Source organism: Arvicanthis niloticus, chromosome 15 (genome assembly GCF_011762505.2).
Source record: "Arvicanthis niloticus isolate mArvNil1 chromosome 15, mArvNil1.pat.X, whole genome shotgun sequence".
Taxonomy (NCBI): domain Eukaryota; kingdom Metazoa; phylum Chordata; class Mammalia; order Rodentia; family Muridae; genus Arvicanthis; species Arvicanthis niloticus.
The window spans coordinates 12323011-12344089 of record NC_047672.1 but is presented as its reverse complement, the minus strand read 5'-3'; the positions used below and the strand labels follow the sequence as shown (position 1 = coordinate 12344089).

Genomic DNA, 21079 nt, shown 5'->3' with positions numbered 1-21079 from the left:
AAAATGAAAGATCCAATTAATACCATCTCTGGTCATATCAGTTGCTTAAAAACCTTAAAACTCGAGGTCAATTCATAAAATTTGAATGATAAAAAAGCCATAAAACCATGTTTAAAAACACAAAAACAAACACAGTTTTCTTCTCATCATGGTTTCCCAGGAACATAAAACCCAGACTGTGTTTCCCATGCTGCTCTTTGCTCACTTGTTTAATTGCTGAGTTATAAATAACCATATCTACTACTGGGGACACAGAGTTTATTCTATAGATCCACTCCCATGAGAACTATGTTCTAAAGCTTGCACCCACCATCCATTTAGAACTCAAAATCTGACTTATTTTCATATAAAAATTAATTCTCAAATCAAAAAGGAAAACTTACATCAACTCTTCTCTCAACAGTATTAGTTAAATTTTAATTAGTATTAATCATAGTTTGAAAGTACACACATACACACAGACACACACACACAGAGGTCAAAATTTATTTTCTGTCACTGAACATAGTAGGCAAAAAAGTAATACTATGCAATCATATTCATGCACTGCAAACCTTGCTGATATGAATATCAAAATTCTAGTACACTGGGATTTCAATGCTTATTTACACTAAGCACAATTGGTCTATATTTTCTTTTAAATTGTAATATGAAGCTACAGTTTCTAATGCCAATAAAAACTTCAAAAAATGGTTATAAGCTTGTCTTGTATTAGAACCTCTTTTGTCCGTCAATCAACAATAAAGTATTATTCTACCGTCACAAAGGGGAAACCTTCAGAGGCAGTAGAGGACTATGGGTTGTGCAAATGTGCAGTTGCTAAGAAGCAAATATGCCTCTCTTCTAATCAAATAGCCCAGCTCAGCAATGCCGCTGGCTTGGGGCAAGAAGCAAATTCCACCAGCCACAAACTTAGAAACAGCCTTGAATTATTTGTTGCTGACCGCTGGCTGAACCCTTCCTGATGAGCGCCATCACCATTAGCCACTACTCAGTGTACTCCATCAACCAATGGCTACAGCGGCGCGCTACAGCTCAGGCTACAAGAAATTGATCAAACAGGGTAATGAGACTATTTCTTCACCGAGGTTATTTTAAATGAATATAAATATTTTCTTTCTACATAATTTGCCACTGAAAGGTCACTGAACTCTCCGTGATTTCAAAGAAAAATGTTCTACTGTCCTCTTTACATATCTGAGTTTGAGATAAAGCCAACAAACAATTCAAGGCATTTTTTGGAATTAAAGGCAAAATCTAATGAGCTGACATTTGTGACAGCAGATGAATTGTGATGCTTAAACTTCATGTTAAATTATAGCTAAAAACTGATCAAATGATGCTACTTTAATAAATAGAAAACTGGCCGTGATTTACCAATTAAAAACACTTAGGAGTACATTTTTGTTTAAGAAAGCACAATTAATCTCTAATGTGGATAATTCTGAGAACATGAATCATACGTATGCCTTCTCAGCTCAAGTTATTAAAATTTGATATAATTGTTGTGAATTATTCAGGGAAGAATTCATTTTTCTATAGCCTACCTCCTTCTGCTAGACAGTAGAATAAAATGCATGTTAACCATTCCAGTCAGCACATGAATCACACCAGTGACATCTGATTTAGCTCTTCTCCCAGAGTGACATTCACTGCTCCTTTTCTTCACATACTTAGAACCAAAAGAATTATTAACAACTGGACCTTAACATCACATCACAAGCAAATTACATCAGTTTAGTCGTGCATTTTGCCCAACCTTCTGAAAATGTTCTGCAAAGTCAACTTTGCAGTTACTGCTTGCTAACATGGTGGTATGAAAATAATCCCCATTAAATGAGTTCACGAGTTTCAAATATCCTTATGCCAGCAACTAAAAAGACTCAAGGTACACATTTTCAACATCAGCATCCTTTCATTATTATGAAGCAACATAGATTACATAGCATCTATTAAAAACAAACTCAGGAGAAACACTTTCATATGAATGAGCAACTCTAAAAACTTCCTAAAAATATGAAGATCTTGTTCCATGAAGAATTCACAAAAATGTGATCAAGTAAGTCCCTGTTAAAATGAGCTGCTTTATACAAAGAATCCTTAAGCATTTAAGAAAAAAATATGTCTGGTTTACTATGTGTTAAGGAAATGGCTTAAGTTTGTATAAATACATGCCTGGACATATCTTTTCAATTATTGAAACTCAGATGAACTTTCCATAATCATTTTTATTTGTTTCTAGATATTATGAGACATGAAAGTAAAACCCCTAATCTACAAAATGAAACACAAAGTATAACCAGATGATCATTTTAAAAATGACAGATGAAGCAAGCAGGCCAGTAATGCAGATGTTAGAGGGCTATCTGCACACTCACAGAGATTTCTCAATATTCATGGTGGGGTCACAAGGGCAATCAAAATGGGATTTTTAAACACACATTCAAGTAATTTTCAAAACAAATGCATGGACTCTGAATGAAAGAGAAAACCTCTACCATTAACTTGAAATAAATCTGTCCTGAAAGGAAGCGCTACTGAAGAATCCGACAGAATTCAAGAGAATCCCCAGCTGACATCCAGAATCTGTTTTGGTGTGTTCCATTCTTTTCACAAGAAAGCCTTGCTGTGCTCTCACAAACACCAAAGGAGATTCTTGAAATAATAATCAATAATTAGTTGCAAGAAAACAGGATCAAGCCGCAATAAACTACCGATAAGTTGTCTAACAGTATGACAAATTCATATTGTTTATAGCAACCACAAAGAACCAATATAAGTTGTGGTGCCAAGGAGCCAGATGGTACTGCTGGAAAAAATTAAGTCTACAGATTGGCAGCTCGACCCTGTGAGTGTTGCCCAAGGGAGGACAGAGTGGAAGAAGAGCGGGGGCTCCGTGTGCTGGGGATAAATCAATTACTACCACCTTACTTCCTTCCTGTGAAACCCTAATGACAGAGTTAAATACCATGCCAGTGGGTTGTTCAGGGCTTAAATAGTCCAAGCACTACTTGGGGATGATAAGATATATAAACTAAAAGGCAGAACATAATTTCCATTTTCAGCACCGGCACTGAACTAAAACCTTGACCCAACCATAGCGCATCTGTACGCAGTAAACACTGCAGCGATTCTGAAGAGCTGTCGCTGAGCGGATGCTACTTTCTTCCTTCTACCTTCCCTTTGTTTCGCATTTGATGATGGCATTTGTTAAATTCTGTATGCTTTCTAAGAGAATTCTGCCTAGGTAATGGCTCCATATGATAGTCTCAGGATTAAACAATTGATCTGCAGGCTTTATTTTTATTTTTAAAAAGTACTTTGTTTTTGTTCACAATTTCCTATGACTTGCTAAAGAAACAGCAATATCTCAAGACATATTCCAAGTCAAATTTTACAGTAAAAATAACACACACTTTTATGCTGGATACTGCTGGGAACGTTTTCTGTCATGCTTTTGAAGTGTAGGACAGTTGGGCAGTTGGTGATACGTCCAGAAGCTTAAGTACTACCACCTTCTTGTGGCCCTGTCACTGGTGAACACACACACATGCACACACATGCACAAGCACATGCACACTGACACACAACTATTTGGCATTACTCCTATTTTAATTACTCAGAAACTGAAACACTATAAAGAGTTAAAGGCAGAAAACTCACAAGACTTTTTTAATTCCAAGAATATATCGTTTACAATATAAATGTATTGATGTATTTAATATATTAGCAATTACACTGACAGATGGCCTTTGAACTTTATCTTAAGTACCAATCAGTGACAGATCAAAATAGATTTCATTAATAAACAAATTTCATAAGGCAAGCAATTTTTCTTTCTTAAGAGCAAGAAGTGAATTTATGCTGCCAGAAGAGTGTAAGTGACCCCGAGGCACATGCTAATGCACCCACGGCGCCCAAACCTAACAAGCAGTGGGACAGGCGACACAGCACATGTTGTTCATGTGCTATCTCAACCCCTAACTCACGCACTGACAGCCAGTGACAGAAAATTGACTCTGAGAGGATCAGCCTTACCTAGATGACACCTAACTCACTCTTCCTCACCTAACAGAACTGCATAGGCTTCAAATCCTTTGTCAGAATCAGCCTCTTGGGTCTCCAAATAGCTGTTCAACCTTTGTGTTTCTGGACTAACTAAATAACAAACCAATGTTTTTTACAGTCTTGGAGGAATACAGATAAGTCATAGAAGTATCTATATTCATACAGGTAAGTAGTTTTGTATACCCATGAATTATAATAAAAACATACAGATACAAGAATAGAGATTATTGAAACTAACATAAACAGAGTAAATAGAACATAATAACAGGTACCTTGTTAAAGCTCAATGAGAAACAAAACACAAAGTATTTATCACAGAACAGTTATAAACTAGAGGAGCTCTCATATATCAAGTCCAAACACAACTCAGATACAAAATAAGCTTATCTTCCACAAGCTATTACCATATAAAGGAAAACTACAGAGAACAGTATTATAATTCCAGTTGATACAACTCAAGGTAACAACATGAACATTTTAGTTTTCTTTCATTATAAAACATAGTCACAAAACATATTTCTTTCTTCTTAAAAGAAAACAGATATTTTAAAATCTTATTCTTAAAATAGAGTTATGGTCACAAAAAAATCTTACATTTATAAAATAGAATCCACAAATAAGTTCTCTTAAACTTAAAATATAACAGAATTTAAATTTTTTTTTGTCTTAATGTTAGTAATTGTATACTGTGGCTTTCTGGCCAAGTCTACAAAGAGTCAACCAAATAAAGAACACTGTGAATGTCAAGATCAGCCTCATTTTAACATGTTTAGCATCTTTATAACAAAATAACCCACCTAATGAGTCTATGGTTTAAGGCTCATTTTTATCAGATTCATATGCCACTGCTTTATCATCTCCTATTGCCCGAGAGACAGAAAGCTAAATGCATTTCATCAAAATAAGAGGCTACTGCTGGCGCATGTCAACTGTAACACAGACCTGCCTGTTGAATACTAAGTCACAAAAACAATTACAGATTATCAACTCCCCTTTCAGCTATTATAACATAACACAATTAAATTTAATATAGTCCAACACAACTTAAACTGTCTATGTTCAAACATAGATTAAAAATTCCAGAGGGAAAAAATGTACAAAAATCAAGTTAAGCATTCAATACCCTAGCCATCTTGCAACATTATAAAAGCCAAGAGATATTTTGAATATTTCTATACAAATTATTTACCATGCACTTATGCTTACTGTAATCTTATAAAATACTATAATTACCACTGTTTTTACAAATTTAGAAAATAAAGCATAGAGAGAAAATAAATCTTCCAAAGTCAGTGTCAAGCCAGGACTAAACCGGGCTGTTCATGTTATAATAATGTGTACTCTTAACCACAACACTATAATCTATCCTTAAACAAATGAAATACAAGGTTTAGCCTCTACAAGGCCCTTGTAAATACAGCATGGAAATACTAGGAAGTATATCTGGTCTGCTTTAAATATGGCTTAATGTCATTTAAGCTGCCAGGACAAAACACAGTCATGTAACAGGATACTTAAATTACAAAGAGAAAAATAATTAGACAATAAAAACAAAGAGAATAGAAAAAAATCTAAGATCAGACCAACATTCAAATGAATGCCAAACTACCAAAATAAAATATATCCCCATGACTATTTAACCACATTAAGTGAAAGTAATTAATGACTTCTAAAATTTTGTAAATTGGGATCATACGCTTAGAAACAAAGAGAGCAATTCTCCTGGCTCACCTGTGAGGGAAGTTAGGGCAGGTGTCTCTTCTGAACATCTTAATCCATCTCTTTCTACAGAATGTGGCAGGTCTTATCTTTCTCATGACAGCCAACATGTTTAGGCAAATCACTGAGTTTCCATATCTCTATCCCATATCTCAGTCTTGCTCTCGGACTAATTTTCCCAGTATGCCTTCAAGTTTAACAGACCTGATTTCCACTTCTCAATTTTCTTTGCAGATATCACTTCCTCAAGAGAAGAATCTAAGGATCACCTACACAGTCATGAAGTCTGTCCTCATTTGCTTTCTGTTGCCCTGATAAAATGCCATGACTGAAAGCAACCTGGTAAGGAAAAGGTTTATTTCAACCTGCAAGTTGCAGCCCATAGTCAAGGGAGGTCAGGGCAGGTACTGAAGAGACCACAGAGGATCATGACATGCTCAGTTTGCTTTCTTCTACCACTCAGGACCTGCCCAAGGTAGCCCCACCCAAACTGCACTCTCCCATATCAAACAGTAATCCAGAAAATACCCTACAGACTTGCCCCAGGTAGTACAGGAGGCATTCCCCAAATGATGTTTTCCCTTCCCAGATGACTCTAGTCTGTGTCAAGCTGTCAATCTGACAAAAACAAAACACAAAACAAAAATCCAAGCAGCACAAAGCCCATCACTCATCTTTCTCCGTATCTCCCATGCCTCTTTATACTTGTCTCTACCCATCAAGATGAACAATGATCCTCAGCTGGGTCTCTCTCAGGCCTTTGCCTCTGAGAAGTGCACCAAGCCCCCATCTTTCTTTCTCCTTCTCCATCTCCAATATTCTGACACAACAAACTAAATTTTGTGTTTATTCTTTGGTGTCTGTTGGTTAACATGCTAGAGACTGAACTTGGGCCTCACAAATATTAGGAAAGCTCTCTCCCACAGTGCTCTATTCCTAGCTCAATATTACTTGTCTTTTGATTCATTCCTCACAATCCATACCTTTCCTTGCTTTATCTCATGTTTTCTCGGCTGATCTTCACTCTTTATTTATATGGCCATAATTTAACCAATTATGACTTCTGTTAACTAGAACAGCTGATGATCCAAAGTGATAAACACAGTTACATGTCATTTGGTCCATAACTACCCAGTTGTGTCTGTAATGAGAAAGAACTATTTTCTGAAGAAAATTTAAGACTGCCTACATGCCAAATCCCTTAGGTCACTCACACAAAGTATGCTAGTCCTCTGTGCAGGCACAAGCCTTGGCAAGTCCCTCATCCTCTCAGGAGCCTATCAGCCCTTCCTCCAGTTCCCTAGCTAAAGGAGAGATGTATGAGCTGCCTCTAAGTAGCAACACAGAACATTCCAGTCACTTCTCAGAAAATGTATCCCAAATTTCTCTGCTATCCAGTACTAGAAAGAGCAGTATATTTGAACCTAAATGAAGGACGAGCAATGCAATTGTTTGTCCAACTCAGGCAGCAAAAAGAAAATGAGGGCTGGGAGGCAGTGGAGCACTGCAGGAAAAACGCTTGAAAGACACCTCAAAAAAAGAAAAATACAATAAAACCCAGAGCCAACAGGGTTTTTTGTTCGTCTGGTTGGTTGGTTAGCTGGTTGGTTTGGGTGAAGCTAAGAAGAGTTTTTAGTGGATGTACAAACATTTTCAAAAATGAAATCATGGTCTTAGCAAACATACTATGTCTTTAAGCTGAATTTAGAACATGGCCTAACCAGTTTGAGACCTCTGCGCACACACTCTTTATACTGTCTTAGCTCTAAACCAAACCATCAGAGTTGTACTGCTAGGCCAAGGATTTACAAATCTTTTCAGTGGAAGATCAGACAAAAAATGCTCTAAGCACTGTGAGACATATGGTGTACATTACAACTGCCATTGTGCATGGCTTTACAGAAGGGATCATCAGGGAGAATGGAATATGGTGCCATTCCATGGTTTTGTAAGCATGAGAGCGAATACTTACATAAACTGAGACAGCTATCAAGTCACTAGGCAATTATACCCTATACCATCATATACATGACCCTATACCATCATATACATGACCCTATACCATCATATACATGACCCTATACCATCATATACATGGTCCATCATGTACAAGGTATACTATGAAGAGCATGACTATTCTTATAGACGCTGTTATAACATGAAACCTAACCAGAGAGAACATGTGAAAAATGTCATAGCTACGCTCCATTTTTTAAAAGCATCTATATACAAATTGCAACTGACCAGATTTGCCTCATGGCCTAAAAAAGCCAACCCATGATATTTTGCCTCTCATAAAATGGCTTGTCCTACCTGATCCGCTTCAAATTTGAGCTAGTGGACCTTTTAAGACAAAACTCCACTTGTTCCTGAGCTGAGAATTTTATCTACTCTAAAACATTCATGACTGCCTTACACATGGCACCACTTTTTAAACCTCCTTACAAGTAACTTCATTAGATCCTGGTCCTACTAAGAGCTATATCTCTCTTGAATTGTTGATTTATTTTTATATCAGAGACACTAAAAATAATATACTAGATCAGTTTTCTGTCTTTGCACTGACTCATACAAACCTCAAGGCCACACAAGTAGCTCCTGTCCTGGAAGAGCTGGGGCCGAGGTGTACAGGAGAGACCCAAAGGCTGATCCTGGTCTCCTACAAGTTCTCCTGACCCTCCCTGCCTAGCATCTCCTAACTCACTTTGACATGAGTACAATGTATGTGTCTTTGGATCTTTTTATGCCTCCATTGATTTTAGAAGACAATATGAACTGGGAAGAATAAGATAAAAAGCAGTCCTGGGCAGCAGCCAAGGGTCTTCACTTGGTGCTCTCACAGAGAAACTGATGAGGTCCCAGAACCCACATGGCAGCTCACAACCAACAAAATCTCCAGTCCCAGGGGATCTGATGCTTTCTTCTAAGCTACGTGGGCATTGTGCACTCATGTGGTGAACACAGCGGGTAAAACACTCACATATAAAATAAATCAAAGTCAAAAAAGAAGAGGAGGAGGAGGAGCAGAAAGAAGAGGAAGAAGAGGAAGAAGAAAAAGCAGTCCTACTCAGGACAAATTTAATTCAAATAGTCTAAAATTATATTTTAATTTATCTAATAGTCCTAACCAACTTCTGCCTTTTCTAGACTGTTTATTATCTCCAGGATCCTTACACCAGAATCTCCTTCTCCCAAACCTGGCTCATATGCCATCTACAAGTCTGTTTCACCACAATGAATATTAGTATTTTCTTCTTTCTATATTTCTTGTAGTAGTGACTATTCCAACCTGCCTTGAATCACAGCTAGTCTACTAACCTGTAAGGTGTTCAAAGGCAAATGGGGTATCTTATTAATCAACTCATTCTCCTCAGCCTCCCCGAACAGAAGAATCTACTGACTTAGACTTTTATTCCATCTAGCACTCTGCCTAAAACATACAATACTGTTAGCTTTTCTTACTTCCTATATTTTAAAAGATAAACTCCTTATCTCCTCTAAGGCATATTTTCTTTTAGAAAAGAACTATTTGAAGCACATTAGAGGTTTTCAACATATATTTATTCCAGGAGATAGGTCCCAGGGTAGCAATACCAAAACAAGTCCTATTCAACAAAAGAAATGTGTGTGTATTTCTTTTCCCCATGGTTAACATTTTACTACTCTTGATATTAAAATATTATTTTTATTAACCTCTGTTACTGTTAAAGAAAGTGATGAACAAGTTTAAAAGAGAACAACTCACAATTGGTTTTAAAAAGTAAGGAGCTGCTTCTGGAGACAGTCACACAAGCTGAAGCAAGATCACAGCAGAGATGACATGATTTTTCTGACCATCATTAAGTGTGATGCTTTATGCTTTGGTATAGGATGAAAAAGAACTAGATAACATTCAAATTACATCATCTTTTTCTCTAGACATTAGAAATGAAAAGCTTTGAGATTTTCCATCCCTTGGCTTTCATATAAAAATATAATTAAATATCTAATTATAATTTTGGAACCTGAATATGTATTTGTCAATAAATGTGAAATTTCAATCCCTAAAATTTTTCCACAGCAGAAACCAACTTCATATTTAAATTGACACAAAATTATGACTATGGAAGAATACACAGGAAAAGATACAGGACTCAAAAAAAGAGAAAATAGTAAGGTAACATTCAGTATTCTTGTGATTATTCTCTATAGTAAGGTTAATACTTCAGTATTCTTGTGATGACTCTCCATAATAAGGTAATATTCAGTATTCTTGTGATGATTCTCTATAATAAGGTAATACTTTAGTATTCTTGTGATAATTCTCTCTGAACCTCATTTCTCTACCTCCTTCCCTAACACATCACAACAAACTAATGCCATTATAAAACAGTAAAACATTGGTTACTAGGGAAAGGGTGATTATGAACTTGGATAAAGCAAGACTGTCAAATGCTGTTAATGCTTCTCTGTGCTTTCTCTGTGTTTTTATAACTAGACTGTCACATGCAGACCAACAGCAGACCACATCAGATATAGTCTTTAGAGCACACACTGACCAGATACTCAGATACTTCACGAGCTGTTTCCGTGCCTTAGCTCCCTTGCCTGACAAGACTGTTCAGCTTGGTAACTGATGCCCAAAGGAAAGGCCTCCATTTCTTACAAGGGGGAAGAGATCAATACAAACAGTCAGACTCACTCTCTTTTTTAAAAACTAAAGGCAGCAACAACTTTTCAAAATTATAACCCCAGCATGCTTCTGTAACGAAGCACCAACAAAGCCTTGCCCAGAAAAGTCTCAAAGTTTGCCAAATAATCTATAGACTACCTGTTCTCAGAAATAATGTATCCATGGAAAACTAGAAGAGCCTTGTATTTTTACATGGAATGCAGCATATGCTGTTGCTTTGACATGTCAAAGGTATGATGATGCTAGAAATAAGAACAGTGACATAAACTATAGGAAAGCAGGAGTTGTTTTTAAATGATGTTAAAAACTACAAAATCTGACAGTTGGCTGAACTGAAAAGGCAGCAAGAAAATTACCCCTTACTATCTGCCCAAGTCTTAAACATGCACAGGACTGCAACTGCAGTCCAGTCAGACTACACGGTCCCTTCCAGTTAGTTTATAATCCCACACTCTCTCACAGTAGAAGAAATCAGTGTTTTGATAAATCACTTTAGGCTCAAAATAAGAAAAAAATTAAGAAAATAACACATTAAAAACCTATTTTATTTCTTAGACATGACAATAAAATCACTAATGAGGGAAACAGACAAATTAAACTTCATTAAAACTTTAATTTTTTAGCCAGGTAGTAATGGTGCAGCCTTTAATCTCAGCACTTGGGAGGTAGAGACAGGTGGATCTCTGTGAGTCTGAAGCCAGCCTGGTCTACAGATTGAGTTCCAGGACAGCCAAAGACAGCATTCAGCAAAGGCACATGAAAGGCTGATCCATATCAGTGGTCACTAGAAAAGAAAGCAGACCAAAACTACAAAAGCAAAGCAAAACTACAGTGAAATAGGACTTTATTTCCACTAAGATCGCTACAATCAAAAAAGATATTGGGCAGGTGTGGTACCCCACTCCTCTAATCCCAGAGCTCTGGAGGCAGACAGAGTTGGATCACTGTGAGTTTGAGGCCAGCCTAGTCTACGAAGTAAGTTCCAGGACAGCCAGAACTATGTAGAGAGACTCAGTCTCAAAAAACAAACAAACAAAAAATATATTAATAAGTGTAGAGCAGTCTGTAGAAAACACAGAGTCTCATACACTACTGGGAAACACATGAACTGGCAGTCATTTAGAAAAAGTCTGGCAATTCAAAAAAAAACCATAAATTTACATATGAGTCACTTTATATATATCCTCAAAGAAATACAAGCACACATTCATACAAAAGGTCATTCAGCTATTCATAGACGTGCTATTCATAATAGCAGAAAAGAGAAAATAACTTAGACATCCACTAACTCGTGAATGAACAACAGTAGTGTACAGACAATGATGTATTTCAAGGCCAAAAAACAGTGAATAACTGACACATGCCACAGCAAAGATGAACCCTGAAATGTTACGTTAAGAAAAGAAAGCCATGTGTTACACAACCACACTCATATGAATTATTAACATTAGAAAACTGCATAGACAGAGAGCACATTCATTTTACTAGGCCCAAGTCAGGGAGGGAGAAGACAGGCCTGGGAGAAAATGGGCAGTGACCACTCATGGCACAGGGTTTCCTTCTGTGGTGATGAAGATGTTCCAAAATTACTGGGAAAATATTTACCCAGCACTGTAACTGAATGAAAGAATACTGGGTTACAAACTTTAAATGGCCAAATCCTGTGGCTACATTAAATATATTTCAATAAAGCAGTTATAACTAGTTATATGTCTACAATAGCATTCTTTACCATACTCTTTTAGCAAAAATGTAAATCTTATTTGGTTTACAGAACCAACCCTTTCCCTAACTCAGAATTTGAAATAACAGATTTTTTTTTAAGTGAAAACCAATACATAATGGTAGCACCTTCACCAAACTAAGTTAGTAGCTGGATCAACACATGAAGCCAACCACAAATTGTGGCTTACACCTTACTCCCAGAACTCTAGAGGCAGAGGCAAGCTGATCTCTGTGAGTTTGAGGTCAGCCTGGCTATATAAAGAGTTCTAGGCCACACAAGACGAACAGTGAGACTCTGTCAAAACCAAAAGACTTGAAGCCAGTACCAAGTGTTCCCTGTGCCTCTGCCCAATCCTCATCTCCTGACTTTCTCCACATTTTCTCAGTCCTGTCAATCTTTCAGCTAGTTCTTAACAGGCTCAGTATCAGCATGATTCCTTCTTGTCCTGCATCCCCTTGGTTTACCTGAAAAAAAGTCTTCCTCTACTCATTACAACTGTACCTAGCCTTACTAAATTCTATCATACTCTAGGTTTATCTATAATGCACCTACTAACACCAGTTGACAATACTCTTTCCTTTCTGAATAGTTATTTAGTATAATTACTGTATATATTGTCGTATTTACAATAACACTACAGTTACTTTAAAAGTAAATAGTTAAAGTTCTTTGCTAGTGCTTATAGAATCTAAGTTCTCCCAGAATGCTTGTGTTTATTCAAAGTGACTAGAGCTAAGGCTGGAATGACAGCTTTCCACTGGTGACCACAACAAACTATTTCCACAACAAACTATTTTAAAACATTGTTCATAAAATGTATGATGAAGCAGCTTCTTCATATCATCAAAAATGACAGTGCAGACTCACCAGTAGCTGCACTTCCTACCAGCCCTGCCTCCTTGCCTTCTGAAGTTCCCCTGAAATCCCTTTTGGATTAACTTATTTGTTACTGGGACTGGAAAGACAGGATGTATTCAGGCAAGCACTCTGCCACTGAGCTACACCCTCAAGCCTTTGTTTGCTTTTAACAAACAAAGCCAGACTATCACCAATAATAAAGAAATGGTGTCACAGGTTCCTTTTTAAAATGAGTAATTGCTAACAACTGGAAAACAGATGAGACTGAAATGAAGAGACAGCATTCAGGAGAACTCAGAGAGTACGAAGGAAAGTGGTCATGAAGGCCCTTACATTTACAGGACAATCAGAAGGACCAATCACTGAAGAACTAGACCCAGTGCAGGGAAGGAAGCATCAACACAACTGGCTGGCAACAATGGCTGCTGTGAGCCTGAAATAAAGCCTGAACTCCACTATCAGAAGTTCAAATCCCTAAAGAGTATAACCAGTAACAGCGCCAGACGGCAAGGGTGTCAGGTGGCTGCAGACTGCCTAATCCCAACACTGAAAAGGAACAGCTAGAGTCAAAGCCTTGTAACTGACCAATACAGATGCAGATAGATACTCACACCCAACCATCAGACTGAGCCCAGGGTCCCCAATGGAAGAGTTAGGGGAAGGACTGAAGGAGCTGAAGGGGATTGCAACCCCATAGGAAGAACAACAGTATCAACTAACAGGACCTGTCAGAGCTCCCAGGGTCTAAACCACCAACCAAAGGGTATACCTGGGTGGGTCCATGGCTCCCACTATATATGTAGCAGAGGACTGCCGTATCTGGCGTCAATGAGAGGGGAGGCGCTTGGTTCTGTGGAGGCTTGTTGCCCCAGCAAAGGAAGATGCTACAGGGGTGAGACAGGAGTAGGTGGGTGGGTGGGGCAACACTCTCTTAGAGGCAAAGGGGAAGAGGGATGGGGTGGTGGGGCTGTGGAGGGGAGACTGGCAAAGGGGACATTTGAAATGTAAATAAATCAAATAATTAATAAAAATAATGTAGCAAAGTTAGCTTGCTGGTTCTATTAGATAGTTTTTTGTTCTGATTCAACATGCATTTGATGTTGCCAAGGTAATATCCCTTAAATCTGCACTCATCATATCAATATATTACTTCTGGGTTCTCCTGATGACTACCAAATTAAAGGCAAACTTTAACTTACCCAGCCACTTAGGCCTTCCAGTACACCATGGCTAACTTAAAATCTCTGTCACTGCTTCCTCTTCAGCCTCACAAGTTACAACCCATACAGTCCATAACCAGGAAAATCATCTCACTGCTATCACTACATAATACCACATAATTCTGCAATGTGGTCACAAGCAACTCATGCTCCAGGGACTTCTGAGGCAAGCACTAACTCTAAGCATTTCATTACAAAACCAGAAAAGTCCAGAGCAGCCAAGTGACTTGTGATTGACCACGGAATCGTCTGAGCATAAAAATCTGATTTTCCAACTCCAAATGTTCTTTACAGCATCTTTCCCCACTGTTGCAAGACCCCAAGAAACTCACTTAAATATAAGGCTTCCCTACATAGATCACACATAAAGTCTACACTTGGTTTGTCTGCCATGATGCTAAAATGTATGACTAATCCAGTCAACAAATTCGAAGGTAAAATCAAGAGAAGCATTCACTTGCCCTGGTACAGCTCACAAGAGTGGAATGCTGTTATCAAATAGTATTTACTACCTCTGATACGTCCTTAATCTGGGTGTTAGTGACATGACTTTAGGAAACTATCATCTCTTCCACCCCAATTACGTATTTTCTGAAAATAAGAACTTCATCTTATGCATCTTTGAATACATTTTCTTATCCAAATATTGTGTCTCCTCCTTCATGTATAGTGCAAATAACTGCTTATTTGTTGAATTAAAAATGGAATTCTTTTGGTAATGCTGAGCTTTCTAACTTTGCAATCTTTCTTACTTAGCCTATTTTGCTACTTTATTTTAGTTTGACATGTGTTCCCATCAAGTAGTGTAAAACCTTAAAAAAATACTTTCTCTTCTTTCCATCTTGATACAATGTATGAGCATGGACAATATTAATGTCAGGAATCACCTTCCTTCACTCTTCCATCTTATTCATTAAGGCACAATTTCTAAAGCACACCCAAAGCTCAGTGCTGATAGGACTAGTCTTGCTGCCAGCTTGCTCTGGGGATCCCATCTCTGCCTTCCTTTCAAGGCTGGAATTACAGGCAGGCCACCACTCCTACCTAGCATTTAAATGGATTGTGGGTACCCAAACTCCTGTCCTCATGCTTGTTTGGCACATACTAAATCATTGAGTCATCTTGAAACTTTGAAGAGATGGTTCTTATTGCCATTTGTTTTTATCCACTCATACTTTATACCATAAAAATATTACAAGTCTATGTGTGCTCTATCCCCAATCACACAATGTATATCTTTCGAGTTACAAGATGCACTCTAGGGCAGAGAAGAAGGCTCAGTGACTAGAGATACTTGCCTCTAATGCTGATGGCAAGACTTAATCCCTAGGAGCCACATGGTAGGAGAGAGCTGACTCCCAAAAGTTGTTCCCTGGTCTCCACACCACGCATGGCATGCATCCTACCCCACACCTACACAAATAATATAATCTTTAAACAAAATTATGTCCTCTACTTAACAATGTCCTGTAAAAATATGTACCCAAACTGTAGTCCCTTTCCTTCTACTAAATATTTAAAAATACTGTATACATGACAGAAATAACTAAAATAATCATTGCTTTAAAAAAGCTAGTAATTTAGAATATTAAAATAAAATATTTAACATATAAATGTGCATTACATACATGGGATATGTTAAAATTGAAGTTAAACTCTTAGGAGATGAAGGATGCTAGTCCCACACTCAAATCCCCAATTGATTTATAAATTCTTAGAATAATAAATAAAGTTTTAGTATCAAAAGCACAGGATACTATAGTAGAAAAGCACCTGAATAGCTGTCTTGAAAGAATTCTTTTCTAGTTACAAATATTATTTCATAGTCTAGAGACACCTAAAAAAAGTAAAACAACTACTGCTTTACTTTGTATAAGAAATGATTAGTGCTACAGCTGATTTTACATGGGAAAAAAGTCTTTTCAAGAGTGTCACACAGTTTATGGTGTGCATGTGGATGGTCTCACATCTAAGCCCGTGCTGGATGGCCTGTGAACACTGACTATTTATAGGCACCCTGGATAGCATATTTTAATTTTTTTAAATTACATTTCTCTGTGTATGTGTGTGTTTGCGGGGAGGGTAGGTAGGTGGGACGGTGGGTGTGCACATGTGCCATGGGACCTGGGAAGAGGTCAGAGAACAACTTGCAGCCATCAGTTGTCTTCTTCCACCATGTGGGCTAGGATTGACTTCAGACAATTAGGCTTGGAAGCGGGCATCTTAACCCATTAAACCATCCTGCTGGGCCAGACCATCCTTTTTTAAGTAGTCTTTTGGAATAAGTAGTGTTCATGTTTTATAAATCCAAATTTTTATGTACTGGAGTTTCTTAAGGGAAGGTATATAAAAGAAGGAGAAAAACATTATAAATTATGATCAAAATATCTTAGCCTTTGTCTTAATCTTCAAGCTTTAAGGAATAGATCATAGACAAATAGCAGTGCACGTGAGAGCATGTCTCTGCCAACTCCTTGCTTGCCCCGTTTTCCTGGGACTTCTAATTAGGAGGATGCACGCAATGACTCTTCTCTACTTGAGTTTCACTTTAGCTCTCCTACACTCTCACCCTAGAGCTTCCAGATTCTTATCCATGAAGTGATTATGGTCTAGCCCTGACTCAGATTTGTAACAAATGTCCACAGGGATCCTTCGACCTGTCATTGACAAGTAGAGCCAATACACATCTTCTAGCAGAGTGAATTCTTTCACCTCACCTCAGGGATCCACTGAAATGCCATATGGTTAGAGACCTCCTTTCACAAACAATGAAAATAAAGGAAAACTGACCTCAATGTAGAAAGTGGAAACTCAAGTCACTGTAATAGTGACTAGGACAATCAGTTGTGACTAGTGACTAGCAACGGCTGCACACGCCTTACACCAGTGCACAAACATTGCACTGTGTGTTCAATAAGGGGTATCTTTGAAGCTTTCAGCCTAATTATCTCTAATTTTATCTGACTACTGAATTACCCATTATATATTAGCACCCCACACAATTAGCATAAAACTTTTATGAGTGATCTACAGTGATACCACTTGTGTCCTTGATTTTCCAGAAAAAGAAAGATATGAAGCTAACAGAAAGAATCTGCTTTCTTTTGAATGTTACCCTATCAAATTGTAGCTATGACAGCATCGGTGCAATCATTCATAAATAAAACATCGCTTGCTGTTCTTTTTCAGTATGGCATTTACTCCTTTTTTAGCTACTGGTCTCAAGATATATTTCTTTTCTAAAAAATAAAAAGTGTTTCCAAAGGGAGAGAGAAAAAAATCACAAAGTCCATCTTTATGTTACAAACTATACAAAAATCTGTCACTATTTATGTTACAAGTCCAATCATCAATAAGGTGCTTTTTTTTTTTCAATGTACCACTCAAAAATCAATTATATCAACTTGTTTGTATAGAGGAGAGAGCACCTTTCACGCAACTAGTATTAATGAGCAGACATGACTATAGGATCTCCATCTGTTTCTCTGACAAAGCTGTGGCTTCTCTAGTCTCTCATTGAAATTCCATTAATCTGGTGTACCAGGGTCCAATGTGAAAATCAAAACTCCATCTAACCCTTTATCAGCTCTCAATAACCTACACGTGAACTCTGCCTGTTAGCACGCAGCAAGTTATGATTTTACTATCCATCAGGCAGCTGGCCAACAACAACAATAATAACAACAAAAGACAGAAAAGAAGACAGAAACCAGGCAGGCTGGAAACAACATGTCTGGCAGTGTCTGAAGATATTGTTTTTGTTCCTGTTCTCATCCCCATTCGGTGTCGATAGGGTGTCTGGACTTTGTGAGATTATGCATTATTCTCCTTGCCTGTGATTTAATTGCTACCAGCAATCAAGTCGAAGCATCACTGAAGTGTGCTTGAATTTCATTAGAAGATATAACTTATGCTACTTTCCTACAGTACCTAATAAACCATAAAGAAACCAAAACACATATGGCTTGAGGGAATAACTGGAAAATTAGGTGGCCATTTGGGAACTGGGTGAACTTTTGAACCAGAGGAACAGAGAAAAAGAAATATTAAAGGGAAAGACAGACTTAGAATTCACAGAGATGTGCAGCTTTGACCTTTACAATACCTTGAAAATTACATTAACTCTATGAAAAATACATTATCATGCTTAGAGTTTCTAATCCATCAACATTCAGATACTGCTAGTGCCCGCCATAAGGTAAAGTCAAAAGGACAAAACAACAGCCTGACTTGACAACGGCTACGCTGGTTATAGTTACTGTTAAATACATTTTTGTAATTAACACATCATTAGACTGATAACAGGAAAGGAAATTATATTCCACAAATCACAGAGAACACAGACAAAATCTTCACTGCAAAGAGCAAACTGATGAGATGCTAGGTTGGAGTAAATGTCCGGTGACTGTCTGAAAATTAACTTACCATGTTCCAAGCAAGTGTAAAGTTGCTACAATCCTATTACTAATATATCAAAATGAATCATAATAAAAGCAAAATGTCTAATCTGCTCAAGAATTGCTCATGCACTAATGAATAAGCACAGATATTTAACAAAACTGGTGCTATACATAAACATGCCATCAATTACTTTTTAACAAGTTTTTTTTTCATATCAATGCATTTATTTTGACTTTGAAAACACATGGAAAAATTTTAATTTATTTTATACTTATTATTTATGGGAGTGGTGCATATATGTACCACAGTACTCATGAGAAGGTCTGAGACCAACTTGTGGAAATTGGTTTTCTCTTCCAACCACGAGTTCTAGGGATGGGACTCGGGTCTTCAGACTTAGCAGCCATCTTACCAGGCACCAAAATCATTTACACTTAAAAGAGAAAACAATAATCATAAAAAATATTCTTTAATTTAATAAAAATTCACTTTTAGACTATTTCTGAATCATATAAATTTAACTGTTTGATTATTTAAGTTGCAGGATTTTTTTTCATATTCAATATAATGGCCCCATACATCAAAATATTTGTGCTATTTTTAAGAATTTGATAAACCTACTTGATGATACAGTCAATGTATATTTATTCTTTTAAATATAAATGTTCTGTCTCTGTGCTTGTGTAATGATGTATACATACATACATATACACATATATACATTTTACAGAAAACTAAACCAAATAATTGAAGTGAGTCTTAAAACAGTACATCTTACATAATAATTCATTAATTTGCCTGAAAATACTATTTCTTCCATTATAAAATGGTAGCGATGAGGATGGAGAGGCAGTGCTTGGTTATGGATGGCAAGCACTGGTGAAAAGGAGCATGCATCTTTGCAAAAGACAGAAGACAGAAAACATCCCTCCCTTGAAAAGCAGATATTAAATGTAAAAGTTAACACAAAATGGATGCGATTATCACTGCTACACATTGGACAAAGTTCTGGATGTAAAAAAAAGACTGTTTTGTTCTGAATCAGTGGTTAGAATGTTTATCACTTATGCATGTACTTGACTTATCCCTGTTCTGCAATAGACATAATTTTATACCTCATAAAAGCAATTTATGTTTCCAAAGGGAATGATCTGGATAACACGGGATGCGGAGCCCTGCGATGCAGGAAGCACATTTGTATTCAGCAACTGTACTTAGAGACAGAACTGCACAGTCTGATCATCGTATGGTGACAAAAGGCATCCTTCATCTCTATGTCTCAGTGAAACTTTGAGTGGCACAAATTAATATGCATGGCTAATGCACTGGTATGCGCTCTTCATTTATAACTCTAGATCACTCTTACGAGCTTTCTGGAGTGCAGATTCACTTGACTAGAAATCAAAAAGCAGGCACTTGCTGCAACTTAAAAATAAGATTCTTAAGTCTGGTAACAGTCCATAGTTTTTTTTTTTTTTTTTTAAATCACTAAAATATAAACAATCAACTCCACTACGAATTCAATTAATACAAGACAGGGTACTAATGATGCGGAACATGGGGCAGGGTTGAAGGGAGATCAGAAAAATGAAAATGTATAGTAAAAAGGAATTCGATTAGAAAAAAACTGTCTCAGTATGAGAAGGTAATGTAGAAATAATTAATTTAATATTTTATGAACTCGTTTTGTATGAAGTTTTAAGAAAAAAATACACCAAATATCTTGTTCATTATTCATACAATAAATAATACAAAAAAACATTAAGGAACACAATCAAATATTAAGCAAGAATATGATCATATTAAATTAACTAACAAACTGTTACTAAGAACCTTCCTGTAATAATACCAGCACTCGCCTAAAAATTCTAGTAAAAAGAGTTTTCTTTACAAAAGCAGCAACTACACATTCAAGAAGCCACCCTAGGACCACTGGAGAGAGCTCTTCTGAAAAGGTTCTGTTAAAGGTGAGATACCCCCAATCCCATACTTTCTGCTTTCTGTTAAGCCCGCCCCTCTACACCCAGCAATCTGTATGAAAGCGCCAAGAGGTATATTCTATGAGAGAATGTCACATACCATCAGAGGGGCCATCGTCATCTTTATCACAGCGCTCTGAGGCTAAGGAAATCGTGTCTGGAGGCCCAGCAAAAGGATCGTCATATTCATCCCCCTCCTCAGCATCACCTGTAAATGAATCAGAGAAAATGCCTTTTATGATTTGCCCATTGAAAATAATGATACCCTGCCAAAAGAGGTTAGTTTTACCATTAAATTTAGTCACTGCAACAGAAAAAAAAACTATGCAAAACCATGTCTGATGTTATTTTATATGCATTGTAATATAAATGACTTAGTAAATAGTTTTAAAGGTCAGTAGACAACTGCTTACTTATGACCCAAAAGAATTCAGTC

The 21079-nt window shown here is 37.1% G+C and overlaps 1 protein-coding gene across 2 annotated transcripts in view; it reads right to left on the bottom strand.

Moving 5' to 3' along the window:
* The window catches only part of Skap2 (src kinase associated phosphoprotein 2), a 151525-nt gene that overhangs the window by 114391 nt on the left and 16055 nt on the right, over positions 1 to 21079 (bottom strand). For both annotated transcript variants that reach the window (XM_034519386.2, XM_076913338.1), the window contains exon 4: positions 20744 to 20851. In XM_034519386.2, coding sequence (XP_034375277.1) covers positions 20744 to 20851 — 108 coding nt within the window. The remainder of the gene's footprint in view (positions 1 to 20743; positions 20852 to 21079) is intronic.